Below are 25,665 nucleotides of genomic sequence, written 5' to 3'. Positions count from 1 at the left end.
ATGAATTTGGTGCACCAAAGAAATATCGAACATGGTAGAAGCTTTTTAAGCAGTTTATTGAATAAGACATTTTATTTAATGAGTTTTATTAAATTTTAAAGCATTTATTGTCTCATGCTGACTCCAAAAAAAAAAAATAATAATACTTTTAAAGAATGTTTCAACTGACACTTTCTATTTTCATTTTACTTCTAACTACAGAATTGGCTCTTTTTTAACTTAGCCTATAGGGACTAAGTTACTGTTAGTTACTTGTTTATATTACTAAGTTACTTAGTGACTAAAGTTACTGTTGATAATAAATTTGGTTTAAAATTTCTAGTATATTGAATAATATTGCAGATCACTATCACATATTGCTTACTGTCAGAATTTCTTGATATAAATTGCATCTAAATTGTTGTTAGTCAGTAGGATTTCATTCTTATAAACATTTAATGTAAACATTGGTCTAACCAGTATATATTTTTATGAAAGGAAAACATATTGTGAAATAAACACCATAATGGATAGTGCAGACTATGAATATCAAGGTGATTGGAGAGATTCTGAAGAATCATAAGAAATAAGCAAATATTTACAATATGCTGATAATAAAACTCATGACAGTGAAGTATTAACAAGAAGACAAAAACATACTGGACGACTAATAAATGATTCTAATGAATATTTTGGAATCAAAGACACATAGAAGAATGGAAGGAAATAGATAATATGCCTGAAATAAAGAAATTTATGGGAGTGCCTGGTATAATCGCTCCGATGTTGGGAAAACTAAGTGCTAATCCCAAGTCATTAGAAATTTTTGATGAGGTGTTAAATGTGGACTTACGACTTGCAATTATATCCATATCAGTAATATAAGTTTAATCAATAATATATAAGAATTATAAAATGAAACAAATTTTTGAAATAAAACTTAAATGGTTATTTCATGCACAACTTTTCATTATTAAATCATATTGGATGGGGTTAAAGAATTTGCTTTATTTATAGAAACAAGAAGTTAAAGCATTTTAATGCATTCTAAAATATATTATCACATTTTTCTGCAATTTTTTAAAGCTAAAGTAAGAATTATATATCATTTAAAAAGCAAGTTTTTATCAAATTTTCGAAATGCAAAAACAGTTGTAAAAAAGGGTCTTTACTAAACTTCAGAAGTAAGAAGCAATGAGACAATTTTTTTTAGCCTGACCATTTTTAATTCTGCTGTTCTCTTCTATTAAAAAATGATTTAAGAAGTTCTTGTAGAATATGGCATTGTACTATCGTCAATTTCATGGCAGTTTTGCCAGTTTTATGATGATAGCCATCTTGAAATGCACAGCTCTTAGTTTTATAAGATTGCAACTAAAATTTCTAAATATAGCAAGTTAGTACAAAAGGAAATTCACACTTTTCATCCCAGCTATGTCGAACCTTATTTGTTGTTACATGTATAAAAATCAAATACAATCTGTCTGGTTATGCTATACTTCTGTATCAATATTGACATTTTCTGAAATGATGTATCCATCTGAATAAACTGGTAATTTGTTAATTTTTAAGAAATAGTGAAAAAAAATTGCAAATTTTTATTGTTGATCTTATAAAAGCTGACTTAATTTTTTGGTATTGATAATTTTTCATTTTTATAAACTTTGTTTTTTGACACAAAAAAAAAATTACAAATCACAAATATAGAAATAAATATTAATATTTTTTAAAAATACACATTTTAAATTTTTTTTAAAATTTCGATAAAATTTATGCATTATTATAAAACAGAAAATATTCATATGCTTAGAAAATATGCAATGCTACGTATGTGTACATGTACAAAGGAGTTAATTTTTTTGGATAAAGTGTTTGAAAAGTGCTTAATTTTTGCAGCAGTTTCTCACTACACACCCTGATTCCAGTTAGAAAAATATGTGTTGTACTGTAATTAAAATAGTAAGTTTCATGAGTTTTAATAATAAGTTTCATGAGTTTTAATAATAAGTTTCATGAGTTTTAATAATAAGTTTCATGAGTTTATCTGTAAAATTGGTGGAGATATTTGCAATTAAAATTATGATTTTTTTTTTCTATGTCTTCAAAAGGAGTTAATCCAAATTGAAAAATGCATTATCCAGTATTATCATACAGTCTGAGTTAATAGTGACAAAGTGAAATGTAAACAATGAAGAAATAAACAAAAATTGTAATAAAAACTATTTAAAAAGCATATTTAGTGAGTAGGGGAGAAATGTCAGAAAATACATTCTTGTTTTAGATTAATCTATTTTTAAATTGCAGAATGTTGATCATTTTAATCTCGAATATCTTCACCAATTTTACAGATAATTCCATTAAACTTTTTTCTATATTTTTATCATTGTTCAGCACACATTTTTCTGGCTGGACTTTTTGGACTATGTCCTTTATTTTTAAAGTTATTTCATTTTACTTTCTTATTTCACCACTAGAAGTGTTTCAACCTGTTTCAATAAATTCAGCATAGTCACTTTATTGTAGTTGCTTGTTACTTTCCTGACTACACAAGTAACTTTTTTGAATTGAACAATCCTAAAAAACTTTACCAATCACACTGTGTGTGTGAGTGTGCGCTTGTGTGTGATTATATATATATAATATAGCAGTTAACACTTTGCAATGCATAAAAATTTATCTGTAATTGTAAAGGGTTTGATATTTCCATAAAAATCATCTTTGGCACTGCAGTAATGTTGGTAGGAAAGTGTGCACATGATTAGTGAGTTACAGTTCCTTAAAAGAGAATTTTTGTAATACAGAGAGTTGTTAAAAATTGACAATTAGCATGCAAGACAAATTTAAATAGATGTTTAGAACTAATAATGAAATTTCTTTATCAGAGTTTTGATTTTTGTATTTATTTAATAACTTATTTCCTAGGGTGGTCAAGTGACACCTGAGCATCTGAACCGTTCTCGGCCGTCCAGTGTTGTTGGTAATGAGTCCCCAACCAGTAGATCAAGTTCTATAAGTGAAACAGTTAAGCAAAGTCCACTTGTGACTCCACGCACAATGCCACCACCTCCACCACCACAGAATAAGAAGCCATTTAGTAAGATTTTTTTTATGTGTGCAATAATGATTTATAAAAATTCTTCAAAAGGCCGACTGTCATTATAATGAAATTCGTTGCATGTGAATGAAATTCTAAAGCTATGCTATCTGTTATATTCATATATTCTTTAAAAAAAAACTATTTAATTCAAGTGACTGATTTTTTTTTTTTTTCTGTTAAAATTTGCCAAAGTGAAGTGAAGACTAATGGTGAAGGCATGTCTGGTACACTTCATTATAGATAATGTAGAATGGAATCATACAAATTGGAATGCTTTGCTTACCTTTTGACTTTCTTTTAAGATATTCTACATTACTTCTAAAATTAATAAGCCGCTTCTTACTTTTTCTGCATATATATTTTCATATCATATAATATCATAAGCTTTAAATCAGAATTTAAGATGATCATTTTGCTCTGTTTTAATTTTGATTGCCATAGAAATTGAACAAAAGAATTTCTGTTCTTCTAACTTTTAACAGATTTTATAGCATTACTGTTCTTAAAATAGGATTTCATGAAATTTGTTTAATTTGTCAGAACAAAAGTTGTCAACATCTTTTCTACATATGAATTTCTTATTCAATCATTTTGATAAAACATTTATTTCATTACATAGTTGAAACTATTCTTTATATTTTGTGTATTCTAATATAATATGCAAGCTTAAATCATTTTAAAGTAGATAATTGCTTTATTTTATTGTACTTCTTCTTATGATACTTACTTACTTATTAGTACTTCTTATGATAAATTTTATATCTATTCTGTGAGCATGCCATTTTATAATAAGAGTAATTTTTATTAATCCCTTTATGCAAAAAATGAAAGTTCTTGCTTATTTATGTATATATTTCTTTGCTTGTGCATTAGATTAAGTAAAGCATAGTTTGTAATCTGTTTTAGACAAAACAATGATGTTTTGCTTCATTCACCCATTCTGTGATCAATGAATGGGTTGAATTGTAGTTTTTCTTGAAATTCTGAAACCTTTTTCTTTTTGAACAATTTTGTTTTCTTCATTTCTAACACAAAAGCTGCAGTTGGTGGTTTTCTTTCCAGCCAGGTTCTATATATTTCAATTAATTTTTCGAAATTTTGATATGTATGAAGTCATAAAATGAAACATTTTAGGAGAAGAAATCATTGATGCATAACATGCAATTAAATTATGTTAAGTGAAATATCAAATTTAACAGTAATTACAGATTTAACAAGGAATATACAAATCATGCAGCGGGAGAGTCATTCCTTTCCTGTCGATTCCAACATTGATAATCATTTCTTTAAATCCTTAACTTTTGTTATTCAATTTTACATCAATCTGAATCTTGCATCTACTTTATAGAATAAGAAAGATTGCAATTACAGATCATTCATTAGTATCACAGAATGGGTCCATATAATTTTGCTTTTTCTTTAAGCTGGCTGCAGTTTAATGCATCAAATGCCAAAATGACTTGACCTAAATTGCAAAAGCTTCTTTCGTTCTAGATTTCTATTTAATTTACAAGTTCTGAATAAAATTACTAAATCATTCTTGCTTATTTCATTTTAGACTGCCTTTTTGTATTAAAAATTTTTCTAATATCAAAAACCAAAAAAAGAAACTAGAAGTGCTTGGCAGTTGATGTATTAAGCTTCCTGATTCCCTTTAACTACTCTACCTATTGCTTCTTCCTAACTTGTTGATTAATTCATTCCTTTAGTCCCTGGTTTGACCTCCCATGGGAGTATGAAGAAAAGAGCTGCACCCCCTCCACCCACCCTTAATTCCAGTAACAACTGTCCTGCCACACCTAGCCATTCCCGTACTCCTTCTGACCCAGGACTTTCCCAATCCCCATCCGGAATTAATCACCGAAGAAATCATTCCACAGATCTCATTTCCTGCAGCTCACATTCTATCAACAATTCCAGCTCGTCCATAGACTTCAACTACAATGGCAATGGCCTAAGGTTCCAGTCTGCTACCATTACCCTTGGTAGGAAACAAATAGCTAAGGCCTTTTTTTATGACTCTCCTTTTATTTATTTTTTTATTGCTCCTTCCTTCCTTTACTTGTTTTTTACTTTTGCTGTGCTGGCTCTGCTGCTGCATCCAATGTATTGATTTTAGCTCATTTTTTGCATGAGCGAAATTTTTAGATTGGGAAAATTCATGTTTATATTGAAAACTGAAATTATTTGTCTACGCACACTTAAAGTAAATATGCTTAAAAAGACACTTCTTATTAATATTTTAAAATTTTACAATATTAACTTATGTATTTGTTTTTGCATATATATGTGATAAAGTTTGCAATTTTGAAAGTATAGAGTTGTTTTGAAGGATAATCAGTTGTACCAAATTGCATAACTCCTAATTCCAGTTAGCTACCATTAGGGATATATTGGAAGATTAGACATGCCATGTGAAATGACAAAAGATTTGTTTCAAGTTTTCTGATGCATGAGAGATTTTAATAATTTTGCTATGCATATGTTAGTAAATATTCGAAGCAGAAAAAGTGCAGAAAATTTTAACCCACAAACTTATATCAACTAAAACTAAGGTTTTTCTCTATATTGATAGATTAAAATATACTAGTTGCCTTTGGTAGCCAGCTACTGTTTGTTTCAGTATTCCGAAACTACCACTTTTCAGTAATTCTACCTCACTAAGGGGTGAAATGTAAAAGAACAAGTGTATTTCCTGAATTCTACATCATTCTTTGACTTTGATTATTGCCCAATTATAGATACTTTTTCTGGTCCCCCCCCACATGTATGCAAGTTGAGTGTCATGTTGTTTTTGACCATACTATTTTATTTTAACTCAAAATTATGAAGAATGCTTATATGGCTAAATCAAGTGGCAAAAAAGCTTTCAGAAGTGATATGAAAAATATTATATTCTATATAATATCATTATATATAATCAAGGTAATTTACCATTGTTAATCTCAAAATGTTATCAAAACATTCAATAACAAATAAAATTAAGAACTATTTTAACATAAAGCATAATTATTCTTTTGTAAAAAAAAGTGAATTGCCAAACTCTAAGAACAGAAATGTTCTATTTATTCATCATAGCTTAAAGTTTAGGTCCCTTCCAATAAATAAAAATTAACTCCAAACTGTTTCATTGAATTAGTATCTTTACCCAACAGTTTTACGAGTTATCCACAGTTTTTATGCCTACTGGGCTCCTTTAATTTCTGATTTCATTTTATTGTTAAATTTAAATATTTCCTCTTTTCATCTTTCCTCTCATTCCTATTTTGATTAAATAGACCTAACCAGACCATGCACAAAAGCATAACAGGTTTTTGAATCTGAGTATAAACAATAGTTCATCTAGAATGTTGGTGTTCCATTTCAATAACATAACTTGATGCCTATGATTCTCTCAGCAAAATATTGTTAAGCATCAAAATGCAAAATCTTAAAGCTATATTATTTTAATAATCTTACATCTGTTTTTATCTTTATGATCATGAGCATTCTTAATGGGGTCAAATTCCATGAGATCACAGTGCTATTAAAAATGATACTGTTCAAGATATGTATCTTCATATTGTCTTTTGCAGTTCATATTTTAAAATTTAACTTTTTTGTTTTCATGTAAACTGCACAAATAATAAAATCACCTAATTAAATATTTGATGAAACAGTGAAAATGATTTGAATTTCATTGTTACCTTTAAATAGTATTCAAAGTTACGCAAAAAAGAAAATTGAATGTGTCAAAATATAGAAAAATATTGCATAACTAGATTGTAATCAATAAAAAGACAATATTTTTATTTTTAAAATGGTATAAAAAATATTAAAGACCAATAATCTTTTTGGAAGTTTTGTAGAAATTACCAATATCACATTTATTTAATTCTTAATTAATTAAAACTAATCAAAATTTTAAGGAAAAAAGTCTTTCTAAGATTACATTATCACTTTCAAACTTCATTGGTACCAAATTTATTAACTCTAGGTCAAATGATTTGGTGTATAGAACATGAATAATTAGACATAGATAAGCATCCTCCTTAAAAATCTCTGAGTTTATATATAAATATGCAAAAAATTTTTTAAAAAAATGGTTAAAGCAGCATTTAAGCAATTGTTTGCCAGGTGAAGAAATTTTCCATTATTTTAAAATTACATATATGCTCCCTGCTTTTTGTATTAAAATATAGCGGAATCAATAATTTTTACAAGCTGCACTTTTTTAAGATATAGATGTGTTGATCACTATTTTTAATTTACATAGCAGTTTTTCAATAGAGTTTTTATTCAACTTTGTAATCAGTAATTTTCAAAAGTTCTTGCTCGGCTTCTTAAAAATTATGGTCAAGTTTAATTGGAAATTAAATTGTTATAACATAATAAGTATATGCAATACACATACATATGACTTTAAGTATGTTTGTTAACAAAGCCTGTATGGTATTACTCACAAGATGATGCATTTCTACAAAATGAAAACAATATTATATAAAGTTATGAAATTATGCTAAAAAAACTTGATTTTATTTCTTTATAACCATAATATTGAAAATGATAAAAATCAAAATAATATACTGAAAATAATGAATACTAAATTATTAGATGGGGTTTCACTGAAAGTTTCTTCCTTATTGCATTATAAGGATGTTGCTCCCTTCCTTTGATTAGAATTGTGAAATTTGAGCAAATCTCTAAACATTATGTGTACTGGAGTCCTATACATTTTGTTCTTCACAAAGTAAATAGCATTTTGGGCGTCTCTTTTTTACCAACTGACTGAAACCAAAATTTGTCACATATATTACTTTTAATTCATTTTCTAAGTTTTTAAAGTTAATTATTTAAACCATTTTGTTTTTAACTGTTTGTGCTTGTAAGTGGGCAGAATGGGTGGATTTGGTCGAGATTGATGCAGATCTACACTTTAGTTGGTAAAACTGCATACCATATTTTATCTCTTAACTCTATGTTTTGTAGTTATTGTGTCCATTTGCTCTCAGATAGATACTCCTGGGAATGAATTTTGTTCAAAATTTGTTAGATAACTACAAATTTGGCATTAAGACCTCATATTAAATTTCATCCATTTAAATTTTAGATCTATGTATTCATTTGAGTTATTGTGTAAGGGCAGACATAATTTTAAAAATATAGAGAAACTTTTGAAGTTCTAAAATCTGAAATTTCATTGAAATCTGAAATTCTCTCACTTTTTTTTAATACAAAGGAGAAAGATGAAGAGATAATAAAATTAAAAAGTTTTCTTTAAAAGGGTTCTATTAGAATTTGAATCATGTAATGATGATTTTTTCAACTCTTGATTTCTTATTTTTGCTCCTTTCTGTATTAATGAAGAAATAAAACCTCTCAATCAACGAAGAAAATATTTGAACTCACCAGGAAAACAATTAGTAATTAGTTATCAAGATATTTTGATTGTTTCTGTTTTGAATTAAAAATAAGTATTCAAGTAATGATCTAAAAAAAAGTTTTAATTTAAATATATATATATTTTTTATATTTTCTTAAAATTCAATAAATTAAGTCAGAAATGCAAAACAAAGTTCATTAGAAAGTCACTCTTTCTTGGTAATTTTTTTCTTCTCCTATAAACATTAGAAATGATACTAAGGGTAGATCATGCAAAAAATCATCCAAAAGCAACCCAAAAGTTTTAATTGAAATGTTTGTAACAGTAATACTTTTACACTAAATTCTAAAATTCAAGCTACAAGGTGAATTGTATCACTATCATGAACTAAATGTATGCAAATTTCGTTTTTAAGTGGATAGATTTCCCTGGATTCTGCACACACATACAAGTATTTCCTTTTATAAGTAGAAATTTTAAATGTTTTTATGAAAACAGTTTTTTTGCTTATAGCATACTTATTGCTAATGAAAAAGTTTTGATTTTGTAAGAGTTATTTTCAAAAAGTAATACTTTTTAAAATTAAAGTAATAGACATTCTTATATATAGAGAGAGTAAATAAAACCAATAATATCCTCCCTTTTTGAAACAGCAATTCTTATTTGGTATTATAGCTTTTATGTTGACTTAGTCTTACACCTTTTTCGTTTGTCATAAAGTTAAAGTAACTTTTTTAACCTCAGATGACAAACATTTTATTGATATAAAAATAATTGATTTCTTCATGATAAATTGTTTATCTTAAATCTTCAACACAGATTGAATTGCAATAACTTTCAGAAAGAATTTAATAGTTCAAACCCTCACCTTCCAAAGTTATATATATAATAATTCAACTGCGATCCTTATTGCTTATTATGCTGTCCAAGCTACATATATAATTATATATTGTAAATGCAAATTAGAAGAAAATTGCACCCCTTATATATATATATAAAGGGGTGTATTTTTAGAATTTTAAGATTATCCTCATATTAAACAATTTTAGATTGAAATTTGCCAGTCTTTAATTTACGTGAATAAATTATTTTTAAGGCTAACATAATAATATTTATATATCTGATACTTCCATAAATGAAGTAATGTCAATCTTTTTTGGTTAACAAATCATCTTATACAAATTCATCAGGATATAAAAATTGTTGTGTATAATATTTTGCATCAGAAGTTGTGTAATCCTAATCCAGTCATAAATTGATTTTCTGTTTCTTTTCTTAATCTATTTCTCTCTTCAAATCAGTTCATGTTTTGATTTACAATAGTAAAATTATTTTTCTTGAACTTGTCATGGACTATTGATATGATTTTTCTTCCAGCATGAATTTACCTTGTTCTTAAAATTAGAATTTTAAATAACATTTTTGATTTTTCTAGGAAATCATAAATTTCTCAAATAATACTAAATACTATTGAGACTGCAAACATCTATTTGTATTCTTTGCAATGAGAAAATGTGCAATGAAGGAACATTAAATAATGTGAAATCAAGGACTATACTGCATCTTGCAAACATTTTATGTCTGTAATTTTGCTATCTTCAAAAATTGATTTAATTGGAAAGAATTCCTAGAGTGTTAATACCAATGAAAAAAGTATTTAATTCATTTGCAATTGTCACCTTTTGGATATTTTTTAAAATAATATACACTAGCTGTTTTTGGCGACCAATTGTTTATCCATCATCTATATTTTAAAAATAATTGGTAAAATGTTAAAAAATTATCCCCAACCACAAATACTGTGCCAATTTTTACATTATATTAAACTAATGCTATCAATGGTCATATGAATCTCACATCAAATCAATGAAGTTCTTCTTTAACCAACATCCATTTTCAAGAGAAATTTCAAAAGCATTATTTCCCCGCTAATTCTCTTTTGAAAAATTCTTGACTGAGTTTGTCAGTCTTAATCACTAAAATCACTATGCTTGCAAAATCGACTTAAACTGAATCTTCAAACTTAACAATTGGATTGATTTCGCCAATTTGTATTGTCAATTGATTTTTGCCATTGCAAGCATAGTGCTCTGCCATTATTATATGGTTATAATTTAAAACACTATTTTCTTTTATTTGGAGAAGATGTATTTCTCCAAATAAAAGAAAATAGTGTTTTATAACATGACTATATTAATATCATCTACAGAGCCTTCTGAGATTTCTGGTTTATAAGATTAATTTTAGCATCTCCAAAAAACATTAACTACAACATATCACAAAAGTGTAATTGAAAATAGTTACAGTGATCTAACTAAAAGTTGCACTTTAATGATAGAACATTCTGGTTGTTTAGTTGTATTTTAAAGACGTGAAGTCATCAAGTTGATAGTGAAAACCAACAAAATCATTTCAATTGTGAAAACTGAGAGTTTTGCTAACATTTTATTTAACTAAATTTCTCAAAATAAAAACAATAAATCTATGATAATATACAACAAATCTTTGATAATATATTGAGGGATAATAAGCATTCATATGAAATAAAATTTTTGAAATTGACTCAGTGGTTGAAATTGGCAAGATATGTTGCTATTTTCCCCTTGGAGAGTGCACTGTTGAATTTTGATTTTCCAATTTCTGTTAAAAATGTAAGGTAGTGGAGTGTAGATGATCCTTGATAGCATATCTTGAGTCATAAGCTAAATTGAATAAATGAAATAAATTTTTTTGACCCCTGTTTGGCATTTGGGATGGCAAACTTTATGCAAGATTTCTTTTTAGATATATTATAGTGAAGTTTTATTTTTTATATATGTTTTGAAAATGAAGGGTGGTGAAAGGCAAACAATGATTTATATGTAAGGGTCATGAATTTTAATATGAAATAAGTTTTATTTTTTATATATGTTCTGAAATTGAAGGGTGGTGAAAGGCAAACGAAAATTGATATCTAAGAGTCGTGAATTTTAATATGAAATAAACCTTTTTGAAAATTCGATCAGTGAACTCTGTTGTAAGATTTCCTCATGTATAGGGGTTCCCCTCCCCCTGATAACAACTCTAAATAACATACCTAAGTGTCATCATATAATTTTTCATGTGAAACAAAAATTAGAAAAATCAAGGCAGTAATTGGAGCTAGGCGACTGGTTCATTGTGTTTTTCCTCATTATTTTAAATATATTGATTATATTTGAGTAGTGCTGTGTTACTTAATTTAAAATCAACTGTAATTTTAAGGATTTAGCAGGTTATTCATTACTTAATTGTTAATACAGAATTCAACCAACTCCAATCTATTGTACTATAATTTTATTTAGAAAAATGCAGCATTAGAGTTTATTTCTTGTAAAAACAGTTAAATTTTGAAATGTGCATTTTAGCATACAAGATAGTGTACTATCAAACAAAACTAAGGTATTTTTTCTAAATCTATAATTGTAGACTGTAGGATTTTAATAATTTGATGAATATATATACATTATCTTCAGTTACAATTTCCATATAATTGCTTTTTTCGTAAACTTCTGTTTATAATTTTATTCATAGTTCAGTAATGTATTTACATTTGGTGTAGCAATTGTTTTCAAGTATTGTTTTTATTATTTATTTTAGCACCAGGTGCCAAACAGGTGCTGCCAAAAACATGTGAATTTCCAGTGCTCAAAAGGTATTTTTTCTTTATGTGGTTGCTGTATTCTTTTCCTCCGAGTAATGAATATTTTTCATTCCTTTTAATAAGATGTTATAATTGTTTTATGAATTTATTCTAAATCATATTCTGTATATATATTGAAGTATGAAAATTGGTTTAGAATTTATCACTGTTTGATTACTGTTTTTACTTAATCTGTCCAATTGGAGCGGAAAAAAAAGCATTGAAATAGGTGACTTTAAAAATAAATACTTAATGTAAAATATTTATGGAGAATTTAATGCAATAATAAATTATATTGATGGAGAATTTTCATTTATTTTTTTATATAATTTTCCATTATGTCTTTAATAAACCTAATATTGCCTGACCTACAAATTTACTTTATCTCCTAATTAGGTGACACATTCTCTTTATAACATTATTATTTTAATCCCTATAATAACATGAAATGCATTTGAAATATTGAAACATTTCCTATTAATTTTTTAGTTTTAATTACTTTCACTTAATTGCAGATGTAAATTCTAAAATTTAGTAAATTAGTGTTTGTCTGAAATGTCATTCTTAGTAAAGGAAGTAATTGTTAGTTCATTTCTTAAATTTCAAAAACAGATAGCAACATTACAAAATTTTGCAGTATGCATTGTTGATTTATCTTATTTTATACCTAAAGAGAAACAAATGTTTTATGGGAAGGGTATTTTGCTATTAATTCCTGTTGTGTGAACCTCATTTTTTTTTTTTTTTTTTGATCACCAGTGATATTTTAAATTCAATTATAAAAAAGTTTGTGCCTTTGTGTATCATCAAAATGATATAAAAAGGCACATAAAAACAAAATTTGAAATGAGGGGGAAAAAACATGTAAAATTTTTCTCATATCAAAACATAAATCCAACATTATAAAATATGATTTTTATATTCTTTGAGATATCTGGTGCCATTATGAAACATGAAGTAGAGAAAGACTGAAGTTTTCTGATAGAAACACATCATAAAAACAATTTTAGGAGTTCAAAACAAAATGCAAATTTTATTTTATTAATTTAAATTTCCAATGAGTGTTGAAAAATAGGCATGTAAAACATTCTAAAATTCTTTTATTTTTTATAATGGGAAGTAGTTCTTTTAGTGATTACATAATTTTTACTCTCATTTTATAAAATAACTTTATTTTTTTACAGTGTAGAAAAACCATCAGTATCAAACACTGGGTCACTACAAAGGCCTAAGTGTCCACCTCCTCCAACACCATCAGGTATATTTTTATGAAGATTACATATTGTGATAATGCATTTTTTAAAAATAAAATCTTATTACTTTTTAAAAGGGACTTTTAATTCTGCTTCTTATTAAGATCAAAAATTACATTCTTTTGTTGTTGTTATTGCTTTTGTTTTTCTGCTATTATCAAAATATAAAAAAAAAATCAATAAGTTGTGATAAAAAAAATCAATAAGTAGTGCAAAAAAGAAAAAAAATATAGCAAATTATAATTTTTTTTGAAAATATGTTCATTAATTTTTTTTAAGTAATATTGTTTCATTGAAAATAGATTTGTTAATTTGGTTACATTCCTATTTTCTGAATGAAATAAGAATGCAGTGTATATAATTTAAATCTTTTGACTTTCTTTGGGAGAATGGGCTATTAAACTGTAAATCAAAGGCTCTTTGAAAACTTAAAAGAAATATATATTTATTTTACTGTATTTCATAAAATGAATTAATGGTTTAAAGAATAGTATAAAATGGTATCACTATGAAAGAATTATTTCAATGAATTTATCTAGAGCTTAAGATAATTTGACATGAAATCTAAACAGTATGAGGATGTGCAAATATAAAATATTCCTGTTTGTGATTGTGCTGACGTTGTCTTTGTATGGTCTAGTTATGTGTTAATGAATATTTTTATCCTTTACTAGTTTGCTTTGATGACCTACTTTACTTGGAATGTTTGTATGTTTAATCCCAAATAAAAAAAATTATGCATCATTTGATGTTTACAATGTTACACCCATTTTGCATGTGTACTTAAGCATTTCTAATGAAGTCAAATTCAATGACATCATAGTGCAATTAAAAACATAACTATCTGGATAATTTCTATTCTGATTAATTCTGTTATCTTTAACTATACTTTGACTTCACTTTCTTATTCCTCATGTACACTGGCAAAATAATAATAATAAACTTTTTGCTTTAGCATTTAAACAATGCAAGAAAATCATGCAATTTTATATTTAATGAAACAGTGCAAACAGTTTGAAATTTAATGTAGTAAGGAAAGCTCTCATTAAAAATTATGCAAACAAAATTATAACTGTCAAAATTTAGGAATGGTTACTAAAATGGTACCATTAAAAAGACAATGTTTGAATTTTAAATAATGTCAAAATTGTTAGTGATCGATAATATTTTTTTCAGAAGTTATTTGGGGAAATGCCAAAATATGGTTTAATTTTTAATTAAAATTCCTAAAAAATTGCATTGAGATATACAATTCTGCCCTCCCTTATATATACAATGTCTCTATTGAATTGCTTTTCCCCATTCCATAAAAAGAAAGGAAATTATATAATTGCAGAACAGTTTACTATAATTAAATATTTAGATTTTGTAAAGTAAAATAACTGAGTTAGAGATTGATTTGTTGTATATTAATAGGAAATGTTTTTTGAATTGATATGTTTTGAGTTAATTTCAGATTCAATAGCATCCATTTACTTTTGAGGAAATAATATTGTTAAAATTGTTTTATGGAGTAGTTCTGTATAGTTGTTAGCAAGAGTTTTTAACACCTTTTTAAATTTCAGAAAAATATAAGCAAAGTCAACCACCCTTCCTTTTTTATATCATTTAGCTATTGTTCCTGAATATGAAAATTATAAAAATGCAGTCACTTCAAGTTTCATATTGTTAGCAGGCATGTAATTATATTTTTAAGTTTAGGATTAATGAGATTTTATTGAGGTTGTCTCTTAATATTCATGTTGTCCATTCTAATTATTGCCAAATAGCTAATTTCTAAACTACTAGAGAAAGAAATAACTTTAATTGGAAACAAATGTTTAAAATGATATAACAAACTACACTTAAAGTTGTTCAAGTCAATAAATATATTGTTGATGAAATTCAAATCCTAATTTTTTTAATTTCTTGTATAGGTAATATAGCAAAAGTATAGTAATTGTTATAAAATTCGAACTTGAGATTTTGACGTAATTCCTTACAAAACACATTTTTGGAAAATGTCTGTCTGACTGTGACAAAGATAACTCAAACACTTTGAGCTAGACGAATGAAATTTGATAAGTGGACTTTATGCCAGATTTTTAAATTACTTCTAATTTTGAGTAAAATCCATGCAGATTAAGTCTGTCTGTCCATTTCATTGAATACACGTTAATACAATAACTACAAAACAAAGAGAGATAGTGATAAAATTTGGTTCACAGATTTAACATCTATTGCATAGACATTTGTCAAATTTTTCAGCCAAATCCATCTAGGACTTGACCGTGTGTCAGTCTGTATTTTCAGAAACATATAAATGGATAAATCAAAAATGCAGTGTTGTAATAAATTAAATATGTCATAGGATTTTGTGACTACAAGGGTTGATATTTTTCAAATTTTTGTTTTAATACCCCTCTCCTTTTGATGAACATGTCTAAAATACATGTTCGATTTTCGGATAGTATTGACCACATGCCATAGATTAATCAACTACTAATCATGCCATAGAACTACACAATAGATTCATTAAAAGTGCTAAATTCACAATTAATATCTCGTAACTATTTTACGCCAGTGCCATTCTTTGGGATGCTACCTTTATTAGAGAGTAATGCTAGAAAATTTTGAGGGTGACCATCCCCAATGGTTTTATTCTGTCTCTCGATCTTATTACTCATACATGCATTGACATTTTAAGCATAAAAAAGTTCGACATCCAAAATTCTTAGATGTAAAATCCGGAATAGTGCAAGTAAATGGAGTTTATTGGTTTGATTATCTTCCTTTGGACAACCATTGGTCAAAAATTGGCAATCTTGTTCACAAAAGAATTTTTAAAAACAAAAATCTGTATCCAAAATAATTTGCTAATAATATTTCAGAACTGTGTAAAAATTTAGTAATTGTAATTATTTCAAAAGTACATTTGTTAACTCAAACAACATAAAATATGATTCTTTACATAATTGATTGCATTTTTTCAACTGGAAATATATTCCTGTCTTTAATAGCTATTGATATTATAATGAGTGTAAATACCTGTATATAGTCTGCAGAAATTATTTCCTTGCTTTTAGTTTAAAATATTTACCTTGGCATGCAAATTTATCCATTATTTTTTTATTTTTTTTTTTTACTATACATGTAATCTTATATGTATTTATTACCTTTTTTCATATAGTTTTAAATGAAACAATAGAAACTCTAAGCAATGGGCAGTCTTCTGATAGTTTACCTCAATCAGGTGACTCCAATAGTAGCCAAAGCCAAACACCAGTACCTCCACCAAGAAAAGTAAGAAAAGATTTTTTGTGTGCATGTATATAGTTTTGTTTATTAACCATTGTATTTATTTTTGGAAATTGTACATTATTTTTTAATCCTTATATATTTTAATTTCTTAATGTTATATATTATTGTATAATGAATGGCAGCCATCAGTACATAGAAAGCTAAAAATGACTGAATTACATTTTAGCACTGTAAAAAGATCCTAAAAAATTAAACTGCTTTCATTTTAAAAATAGTTTTTTCACTATAACAATATTAACTATTAGTTCGCAAAGTAAAATACTTTATAAATGCATTAACTACTTTTAAATATACTAGGACTGTTTTACTGGGTGTAATAATTCTTCTCAACATAGTTATCCATATTACCAGCATAAATTGTGATTTAAAGTTACTGTGATTCTTCACATACATAATAATTTAGCTCAACTCTTTTCATTGCCTATCTTTTTAATTGGTTTATATAATGTTGTTGTTTGATTCTAAAAAATTAAATTTATGGGCTGCTTAAATTTTTTTAAAAAAATTATGATTTTTGTGAATTATTACGAGATTGTTTCAGCCAGCATTTTATCCTCTAATTTTCTGAACTAAATTTTCTTCTTTTTTTTATGTTCCATTTTAATGTATATTTCTGTAAATATGCATTTAAAAATTATTTTAAGAAAATATACTGTCTAAATGTATCAAAAGTATTAAAATCAAGTTAATAGGAAAATCAAAAAAACCAAATAAAAATTGAACAAAAAAATATAAAAAAGAAAGAATCCAGCCTAAAGACTTTTACAAGGGTCACCCTCAGGCAGGGATTCAAAGAAAGGGATTTTTTTCTGTGAGGAAATGCAGACATAAGTCTAATAATGATTCCTCGTGACCCGAAAACCCCCTGAAATTAGGCCCAAGAGATATACCATTTTAACAGAAAGGAAAATACAAAACAACAAATTAAAAGAAAATGACCACTACAAAGTAAAGATACAATTACAAAAATAATAATAAAAACAAAAAATAGCACTAAAGAAAAAAATGAAAAGGCCAGAACATACCATCAACAGTCAAGGAAATTTTAAGCTATCGATTGATTCCCGCTTTTTAAAAAACTAATGGTAAATTATGTAAACAAATGTAGGCTCCCAGCGCCATCTATTGAGTGATCTAATATGCAAGGAAAGTTCTATTTTTATTTAAGCCAAAGGATTAATCCCAAACCATACCTTGTTTAATTAAAAAATTGACATTACAGTAATTTCTAGGAAATTCATTTTTAATTAAATTTTTAAGGAGCTTGTTTGATGCTCCAATATAGAAATTTTTATTATTGCAAACCCTTTTGATCCTGTTAACTTGTGAGAAAATTAGATTTTTGAAAATTTTAGAGTTTAGATTGGAATGGTAGTTACATAGTTTTGTTATTTTAAAGTTGAAATCATCCCTTTTATCGTATATACCAACTATTGTTTTATCATTAGCAATTTCGATTTTTAAATCCAGAAATATAGCCTCAAGTTGATTTTTATTTGTATCTGTTAGAATTAAATCTTTTGGATAGCAATTAGTAATAATATTAGTATTGTCGAAGTTAATCAAAAGTAGGTCATCAATATATCTCCACCCGTTTATTAAATTATATTTAATTATTTTTTTCTCATAGTAATGTAGGAAAATATTAGCTAAAGCACTTGAGAAAGCTGTTCCCATTGGAATGCCCTTGACTTGTTTATAAAAATTAATACCATTAAAAACGTAATTTTCAGTAATATTAAAATTACATAATTCAAGCCAGTTATTTCTTACTATAGATTGGTTACTGTCTAAATGTATAATTTTTAAAGTATTGCTAATAAAATATTCATAAAATTTTGAAAATTTTATTTTAAAAAATTCTGAAATATGGGCTCATAAAGGATTTTAAAAAAACAATCTTTTAATTGCTTTTATATACCCCTGAAAACAAATTATCTGGCTGCATTATTGACTGTAAACATTAAAGCTGAAGAGGAATAAACAAATAGCATTCATGATGTACAAACGTGCATTCAATTCTAGATTCAAAAACTGTTAATTTAGATAAATACTGACACTGATGTATCAAGCAAATGAATGAATTTTTCAAAAATAATTTTTTTGCTTTTGCTTCAATTTTATAACTTTATTATATAATTAAATTTTCATTCCATAAATTTAATAATGTCTTATCTACAACATATCAGAAGATTTCTAAAATCTGAAAGATATTTTTTCCGATTCAAGTTATGCTATTTATGTAGTTGTGTCAATTGTTTATGTTCATTGATTTTAGATTTTTGTAAATTTTATGCAGAGACATGACACTCTCAAGCCGAGACGTTGTAGAGCTTTATATGATTGTGATGCTGATCGGGAAGATGAGCTATCATTTAAGGAAGGTGAAATAATCACCATAATCAGTGAAGTGACAGATGATGATGATTGGATGGAAGGCATGATCGAAGGACAACCAGAGAGACGAGGCGTCTTTCCCTCAAGTTTTGTCCATGTGCTAAAAGATTAAATATATATCTATCATGCTTCACTGTTCCCTATAAACTTAACAAAGCCTTTGTATAGTGTTCATGAGGTTAGTCTTCCGCTATAATTGGCTGCTCTTCGCACAAACTGAAAAAAAAATACAAAAATCTTCCTTGTGTATAGTACACACACAATGCAATTTCTGAACTCGTAGCAAAGATGAAATCGACAGGTGACAGCTTTATCTACCTACACAAACACTGGTAGTTTTAAGCACAGAAAGCATAACCTTGATCAAATTCAGCATTTGCTGAAATATAAAGGATGCTTATCCTTCCCTCTATCGAACTTTGAACAGAGGTATGAAAAACCTTTCAACAGTTAATTTTATTTTTGCATAAATTGTGATTTTCTGAAATATGAATTACTCTCCATGTATAGCTTAATTATAGTATTATACAATATGTATTACTCCATTCTTTACTTGTAAGACTCAATTTATCTGCATTGTTCGGAATGGTCCTTGTCATACTAGTCATTGTGTTAAGCAACACATAATTTTTCCTCCATACTTAAATTCTGTTCTCTTCTTCCCTGGTGTTTTATGCGTTTGTATTTGTATGTAAGAGATTTGAATGTTGAATTATTTGTAATAATAACACCTTTCTTATTATTTTTATGTGCTTATCTATCTGTTTTCTTTTTGTTAAATGAGGATGAAGTTTTTTTTTTTTATTTCATGTCATAAGCAAAGTATAAATTTTCAAAGTTTTTTTTTCTTTTTCTGTTTGAAAATAGTATCAAATTGTATAATTTATTTGTAGACTCATCCCATTCTATCATCAAAAATTTTATACTTTTCTTTTATGTAATTATAATCATAAAATATATTGGGTATTACTTTAGGTATTTATGATGTGTAGTGAAATAGAATCCTCTTAATGAATCTTATGCCTTAAAAATAATTGTTGATCAGCAAGTTATGTCAAAGCTGATTCAGAATTTATCTTTTAGAAAAGAATTCTTTATTTAATATTCATTTTATTTTGATATATAATTTGTGTGACTCTCAAAATTCCTTTTAAAATATCTAATATAAAAATTTTTATATTGTGATATTTTTATATAATCTTAAATACTTAACAACATCAGTAAAAAATTCTTTTTTTTTAACTTAGTTTTTTTTATTGCATTTTAAAAGACTTTTTTGGGGCTCTTTTGTCATTCCTTAGGAGGAAAGCTAAATGTTTCTATTTAAAAGAATTTTGTAAATTTAAAGCCCATTATTTTTTTCAATTGATGCAAAAATAAAACCTTCTTTAAACACATTATGAGAATTCTGTATATTACATTTATGAAATATTTTATAATTATATTTTTTGGTATTTATGTTAAGAGATTAATTTGTGCACAATTTAAGGGTGCTTTTTTTAAGTTTGTATGCCGAATGAGATTAATGCCCACCCCCTTTCTTTTTTAGCAGTGGTTTGAAAATATACTGCATTTCTATTCCCCTCCTCTCCCAATACACAGATCAAAAGTTTTCTTGTTAAATAAATAAATAAAAAGTATGTATTAGGTTCCCCTATCTCATATGCTTATCGAATGGTGAATGTACTTACTTTTTTTTTTTTGCTGATATTTAATTGTAATTATCGATGGTCATACTCTTTGTAATTATTTAAATTGCTATATTTGATTCACTTATTTCATAATAAATTTTTATATCTTCTTCAACAAATTTCATCATAAATCAAAGTTTTATTTGGATTTTTTTTAATAGTTAAATGCATTTTTTTATTTTTTTGTTATTCCATATGTATGACAGATATAAATAATGTTTTGAATATTTTAAAGTTTTAATTTTATCAATTTTTATCAAAAATAATCAAAAATGAGAAATGCTTTGTTTTGTTTTTTTACATCATTATTTTACCTAAAAATAACATAGAAAGTTATTGAGAAATTTTGATTGGTTGAAAGAAAGTACTACTAGTAGCTAGCTCTTCTGTTTCGAAATATTTCCATCTTATTTGAAATTATTTTAATATTTTCTCCCTTTTCCTTCCTCTTTTGTGTTTCAAACAGGGGAGCAAAGTTATTATGTACCATGCTGGTTATAAGTCCATATAATATTTTGCAATGAAATAATTGATTCAAAGTTGTCTTTTGCTCTTTCTGTAACTTTTTGTTTTGAACTTCCAAACAATATTGAAAGAAAATTTATTTAAAATGAATATATATGTGCATTATATATTCATGTTCTGAGAACTTCGTTTTAAATTGTCAAGAATATGCAAAGTATTTTTTTTTATATTGCTTTCCTGAAAGAAGAAAAAATTATAAAATATATAATTTAATAAAGTTCATATAAAATAGTTAGTTTTAAAAAATTAGTTATATAGTATTCTCTTTTGCGTTGAAAATTCATTTGTAAATAAACTTCCTGCATATGCCTAAATATCTTGAAACGAGGGATTATGAGACTTCAAGATTTGACAATTTGCTGCAAAATAATATATATAATATCATGCCTGGGCTAATATTTTAAATCTAATTTTAAAGTGCATGGATTGTAATGATTAAAAGTTTATAGTCATAATTTTTATATTATTTATTATGTTCTTTTAATTCTTCTCATTTTAAATCTTTCATATTTAGTTTATCAGAAATTTCTGTAACAAAAATACACCATATAGTGTCATTGGAAAGTGGCAAAGCTTTGTAAATAGTTTGCTTCATACATTTTCATTTGTATAAAATAATAATCTTCTACAATCTGTGAAATATAAATTTTATTTATTATTATTTTTATATAGATTCCTATGTATATAATACTTTGTAAAATGTTCAAATAAATTTATTCAGCACTCAAAAAAAGAAGAAAAAAAATCTACACCTTAAGAGAAACGCAATTCAGCAGCACTTTGTTTCTATAATTATCTTGAATATTTTATTTTCTATGACTCCAAAATTATTAATTATAAATGATAGATTTATTTTTTTAAGAGAATTGAAGTACAAATCGATTTGAGTTAAAATATTGCATTTAAAAGTAGTGCTGATATTCATGTTGATCCCATCACAACTAGTGAACTTCAGTATCAACTAGTATTAATTAGCAAACTTGTTACACTTAAATTTTTACTTACAGTTATTAAGGATAGTAGATGTGTTTGTAAAAGCGCACAATAGTGTATTCTAAAATAAATAGGGATTAAATTTTTACACTTTTATTTTTTATTATTATTATTTTAATTTGCTAAAATGAAAGCTTGTAATCAATGCTCTGTACCTGAATTTTGCAAACTCTATACTAAGGACCAACCTTTAGCTTAAATTACCTTAAAGTTCAATTTTTCATTGGTTTCACATGATACAAAAATTTAATTTGTGTTTGTATATCCCTAGATCAAAAGTAATGTCTTAAAAAGGGACAAAATGGGAAATTGGATATTTTTGTTAAATATTCTAAGTAAAGCTTAAAATATTGAATAACTATTTAATACCAAATTACTGTATTAATTGTAGCATTTAATGTGAAATCAAGATGTCATCTCACTAGTGGTAGGAATTTTATAGAAGGCATAAATTTATTTTATGATTAATTGATCTGCATAAAAACTTTATAACTTTAATAAATCTGAAATATTTTTTTTTTATTTTCCAAAAGATATGCAATTTTTTTTAATAAAAAAGGACTTTCCTTTGAAAATTTTTAAAATTGCATTTTATTCTTAAAAGCTTATACCATAGATAATACATAAATTTGGTTTTCTATAATATGATTATCTGAATATTATTTAGGGAAAAATCTTTTAGAAATAATTTTATGTTTAAAAGTTTTTAAAAGGAAAGAAAAAATATATATATATTGTGCTAATATGGAAAAGAAATTCTTAAAAGCTTCATTAAGAAATCATCTTTTTACTATATTGTTACATACATTTTTTGAAAAATTTAATAGCTCTTTATGACACTGTAATGAAAAAAGAAATAAAATTCTTGTTTTATGTTTATATTCGCGTAGATATTTTTGTGTTGCTAGAGTTTATAAAATTTTTATATCTACTTTAATTTTATAATTAAGAATATGGTACATTATCTTCCTCTTTATTTTAATCCCTGATAAATAGTATATGAATGCATTAAATATGAACTGGTGCTTTACAATGATTGTTTAAATGTTCAATAATGAATACTCTTTGCAAATGTTAAGATTCGGTATCTTTAATATTTGACAAATTTTTAAAATATTGGTGCTTGAGATAGTTATATTACAATTTTTGTGTAGATCTTTTCTTTATTATAATTTTGTGAAAGAATTTGTTGTGAATTTAAAAATTGAGGTTTACATGTCTGTGCTTCCTTATTTGTTAATTAAATAGATTGTTAGTCAAAAAATTTTACTGTAGCACTCGTTTTGTTCTTAACTGTATCTTTGCTCAAAAGCTTCAAGTCCGTCTACTGTTGCAAGGTTTAAAAAATTGTAGAACAGTATTACTTTTTTGTGTGTTTAGTGTGAAAATTGTTTTGTGAGTGCCCTTAATAATGTTACATTTTGGTTCTGCGTGAACCAAGAATTGTGCTTGCTTTTTTATTTTATTATATTATTGGAAATCTGAATGTTCTTATGCCTCTTGAAATAGTGTAACTGCCCTATTATGTCATGGGTACCATTTGTTAGGATGAATATGTGTAATCAAATATTTTAAAAGGAATCTCAGAAGTGGACTGGATTTATTTTTAATTTCCTTTTCATTGTTTGTTTATTTTAAATGTAAAAATCTGAGTGTAAAAAGTTTGAGGTGAAATAATAGTAAAAAAATTCCCTTAACTTCAGTTCAAAATCTTGAAACATAGTTTTTATTTTAAGGTTTCTTTTAAGATTAGACTAATTTCTAGAATTGTTTTTGTTGATATATGTATACACAAAGGTTTTATATAAGAAATTTTCCCAAGGTTAGAATAATGCAATTATTTTGCATTATAATAGCTATTTTGAAATTGTTATTGAATGAAAGATTCACAGTGTTGTTGCTTATTTATTATTATGCATATAGATCTGCCTTTTGTTTGCTCTTTTTCTAAGTTTCTAAACCAGTAGATGAATGAAATAGGCATTCATTCACTCCCTCTGAAATTTATTTTTCTTTGTCTCGGAATTAAAAAAAGGGTATTTCAGATTAAGGATTGTTGGATATTTTTTATGATTATGTAACAGTAAATATTTTTAAATGTGCCATAATGTTATTTTAGAAGCTCAAAATTTCTACAGTGATTTTTTTTTCTTTTTTTAAGGGAGAATATGTTTAAATGCTTTAAAGTACATAAAAAAAAGGGCCTTTAAAAATAGGCTGCCATTTTTTTTTTTTTTTTTTTTTTTTTTTTATTATTATTTCTTTCAGCTTAATAATTTATTTCAAATATGAATTGGAAAACATCTGGGAACAAATTTGAAACTTAGACAGTGCCTTTTCATAAACCTACAATAGGTACCCATAGCAGTTGTTTTATATTATGTTACTCTCTTGTAGACTAAAGTGAGAAAGTGACTGTATAGTTTTGGTTTGTTTAATGAGCTCACATACAGAATTTGTGTATTTGCTTGGTGTGTTTTATGTGTGTATTTTTTCAATGATAGTTGAAATGAGCATTATTTGAATGTGTAAATACTGTAATAATTTATAAGTGTTTGAAACATTTATGACATTTACACATTTACAAAGTTTTATACATTTTCCCATGATTTGTGTAATATGCTTATAATACAATAACTCCACTGTAGATATGTAAAACTAGTCTAGTTGGGAGCACATGGTTTTGACTCCAAATGCCCAATTACCCATTCCATTATTGTATATTGTAAATATTGATGCAATTTGTATTCAAATTCTCCAAGTTTAAAAGCATAAACATTATGTAAAGTGCTTCATCACCTTAATAGTTACTTAAATATTTTGTAACAAGTACTTTAAATAGCTTCATCAGCTGGAAAAAGTTCATGAAACTTAATAAAATTGTTTTCAATAATTTTCCTTGATATGTTCTTAAGTAAACAATGAATGCAAATTGTATGTTATCTTAAATAGAAAATGTTTTATAAATAATAAAGAAATTAGGAATTGTCTACCAATAAATAGCTTATATTTTCCATTGTGTTGTTATTCATTTTTCTGTAATATTTTTTCCTTGTCTCTCTCAGTGAAATTCATGAGAAAAAAAAACTAAAAACAAATTCTTCATTCTTTCTCTTAAGCAAAATTATTATATGAATCTGTAGTATTAAAAATTATTGTGTAGAACTTTCTAATTATATGAAAACATTTTAATGAAAGAATGTCATAATTAAAATTGGTGATTAAAATTACATTCTTTAAGTAAGTTTTAGTATTAAACTACACAAATTATAAGAAATACTGAAATTAAAACATTTTAAAGGACTCATCATAATAATTTGAGAATTGTAAAATATTTTAATGAATTATTTTTTATTTTATCAGAATATTTTTTATTACTCAAAACAATAAAAAACTCTCATTAGATT

At 26.1% G+C, this 25,665-nt stretch overlaps 1 protein-coding gene across 3 annotated transcripts in view; it reads left to right on the top strand.

Annotated features, from left to right (window-relative positions):
* The window catches only part of LOC129983822 (arfGAP with SH3 domain, ANK repeat and PH domain-containing protein-like), a 61,305-nt gene extending 36,031 nt beyond the window's left edge, over positions 1-25,274 (top strand). For 2 of the 3 annotated variants that reach the window (XM_056093470.1, XM_056093469.1), the window contains 6 exons: positions 2,902-3,073; positions 4,786-5,061; positions 12,057-12,111; positions 13,284-13,357; positions 16,522-16,634; positions 18,952-25,274. In XM_056093470.1, coding sequence (XP_055949445.1) covers positions 2,902-3,073; positions 4,786-5,061; positions 12,057-12,111; positions 13,284-13,357; positions 16,522-16,634; positions 18,952-19,161 — 900 coding nt within the window. In that variant the 3' untranslated portion in view covers positions 19,162-25,274. The remainder of the gene's footprint in view (positions 1-2,901; positions 3,074-4,785; positions 5,062-12,056; positions 12,112-13,283; positions 13,358-16,521; positions 16,635-18,951) is intronic. The other variant, XM_056093471.1, reaches the window with a different exon arrangement.
* The last annotated feature ends 391 nt before the right edge of the window (positions 25,275-25,665 follow it).

Source organism: Argiope bruennichi, chromosome 9 (assembly GCF_947563725.1).
Source record: "Argiope bruennichi chromosome 9, qqArgBrue1.1, whole genome shotgun sequence".
In the NCBI taxonomy this organism is placed as follows: Eukaryota; Metazoa; Arthropoda; class Arachnida; order Araneae; family Araneidae; genus Argiope; species Argiope bruennichi.
Note: the sequence above shows the minus strand (reverse complement) of the source record. Positions and strands in the feature narration are given on the sequence as shown.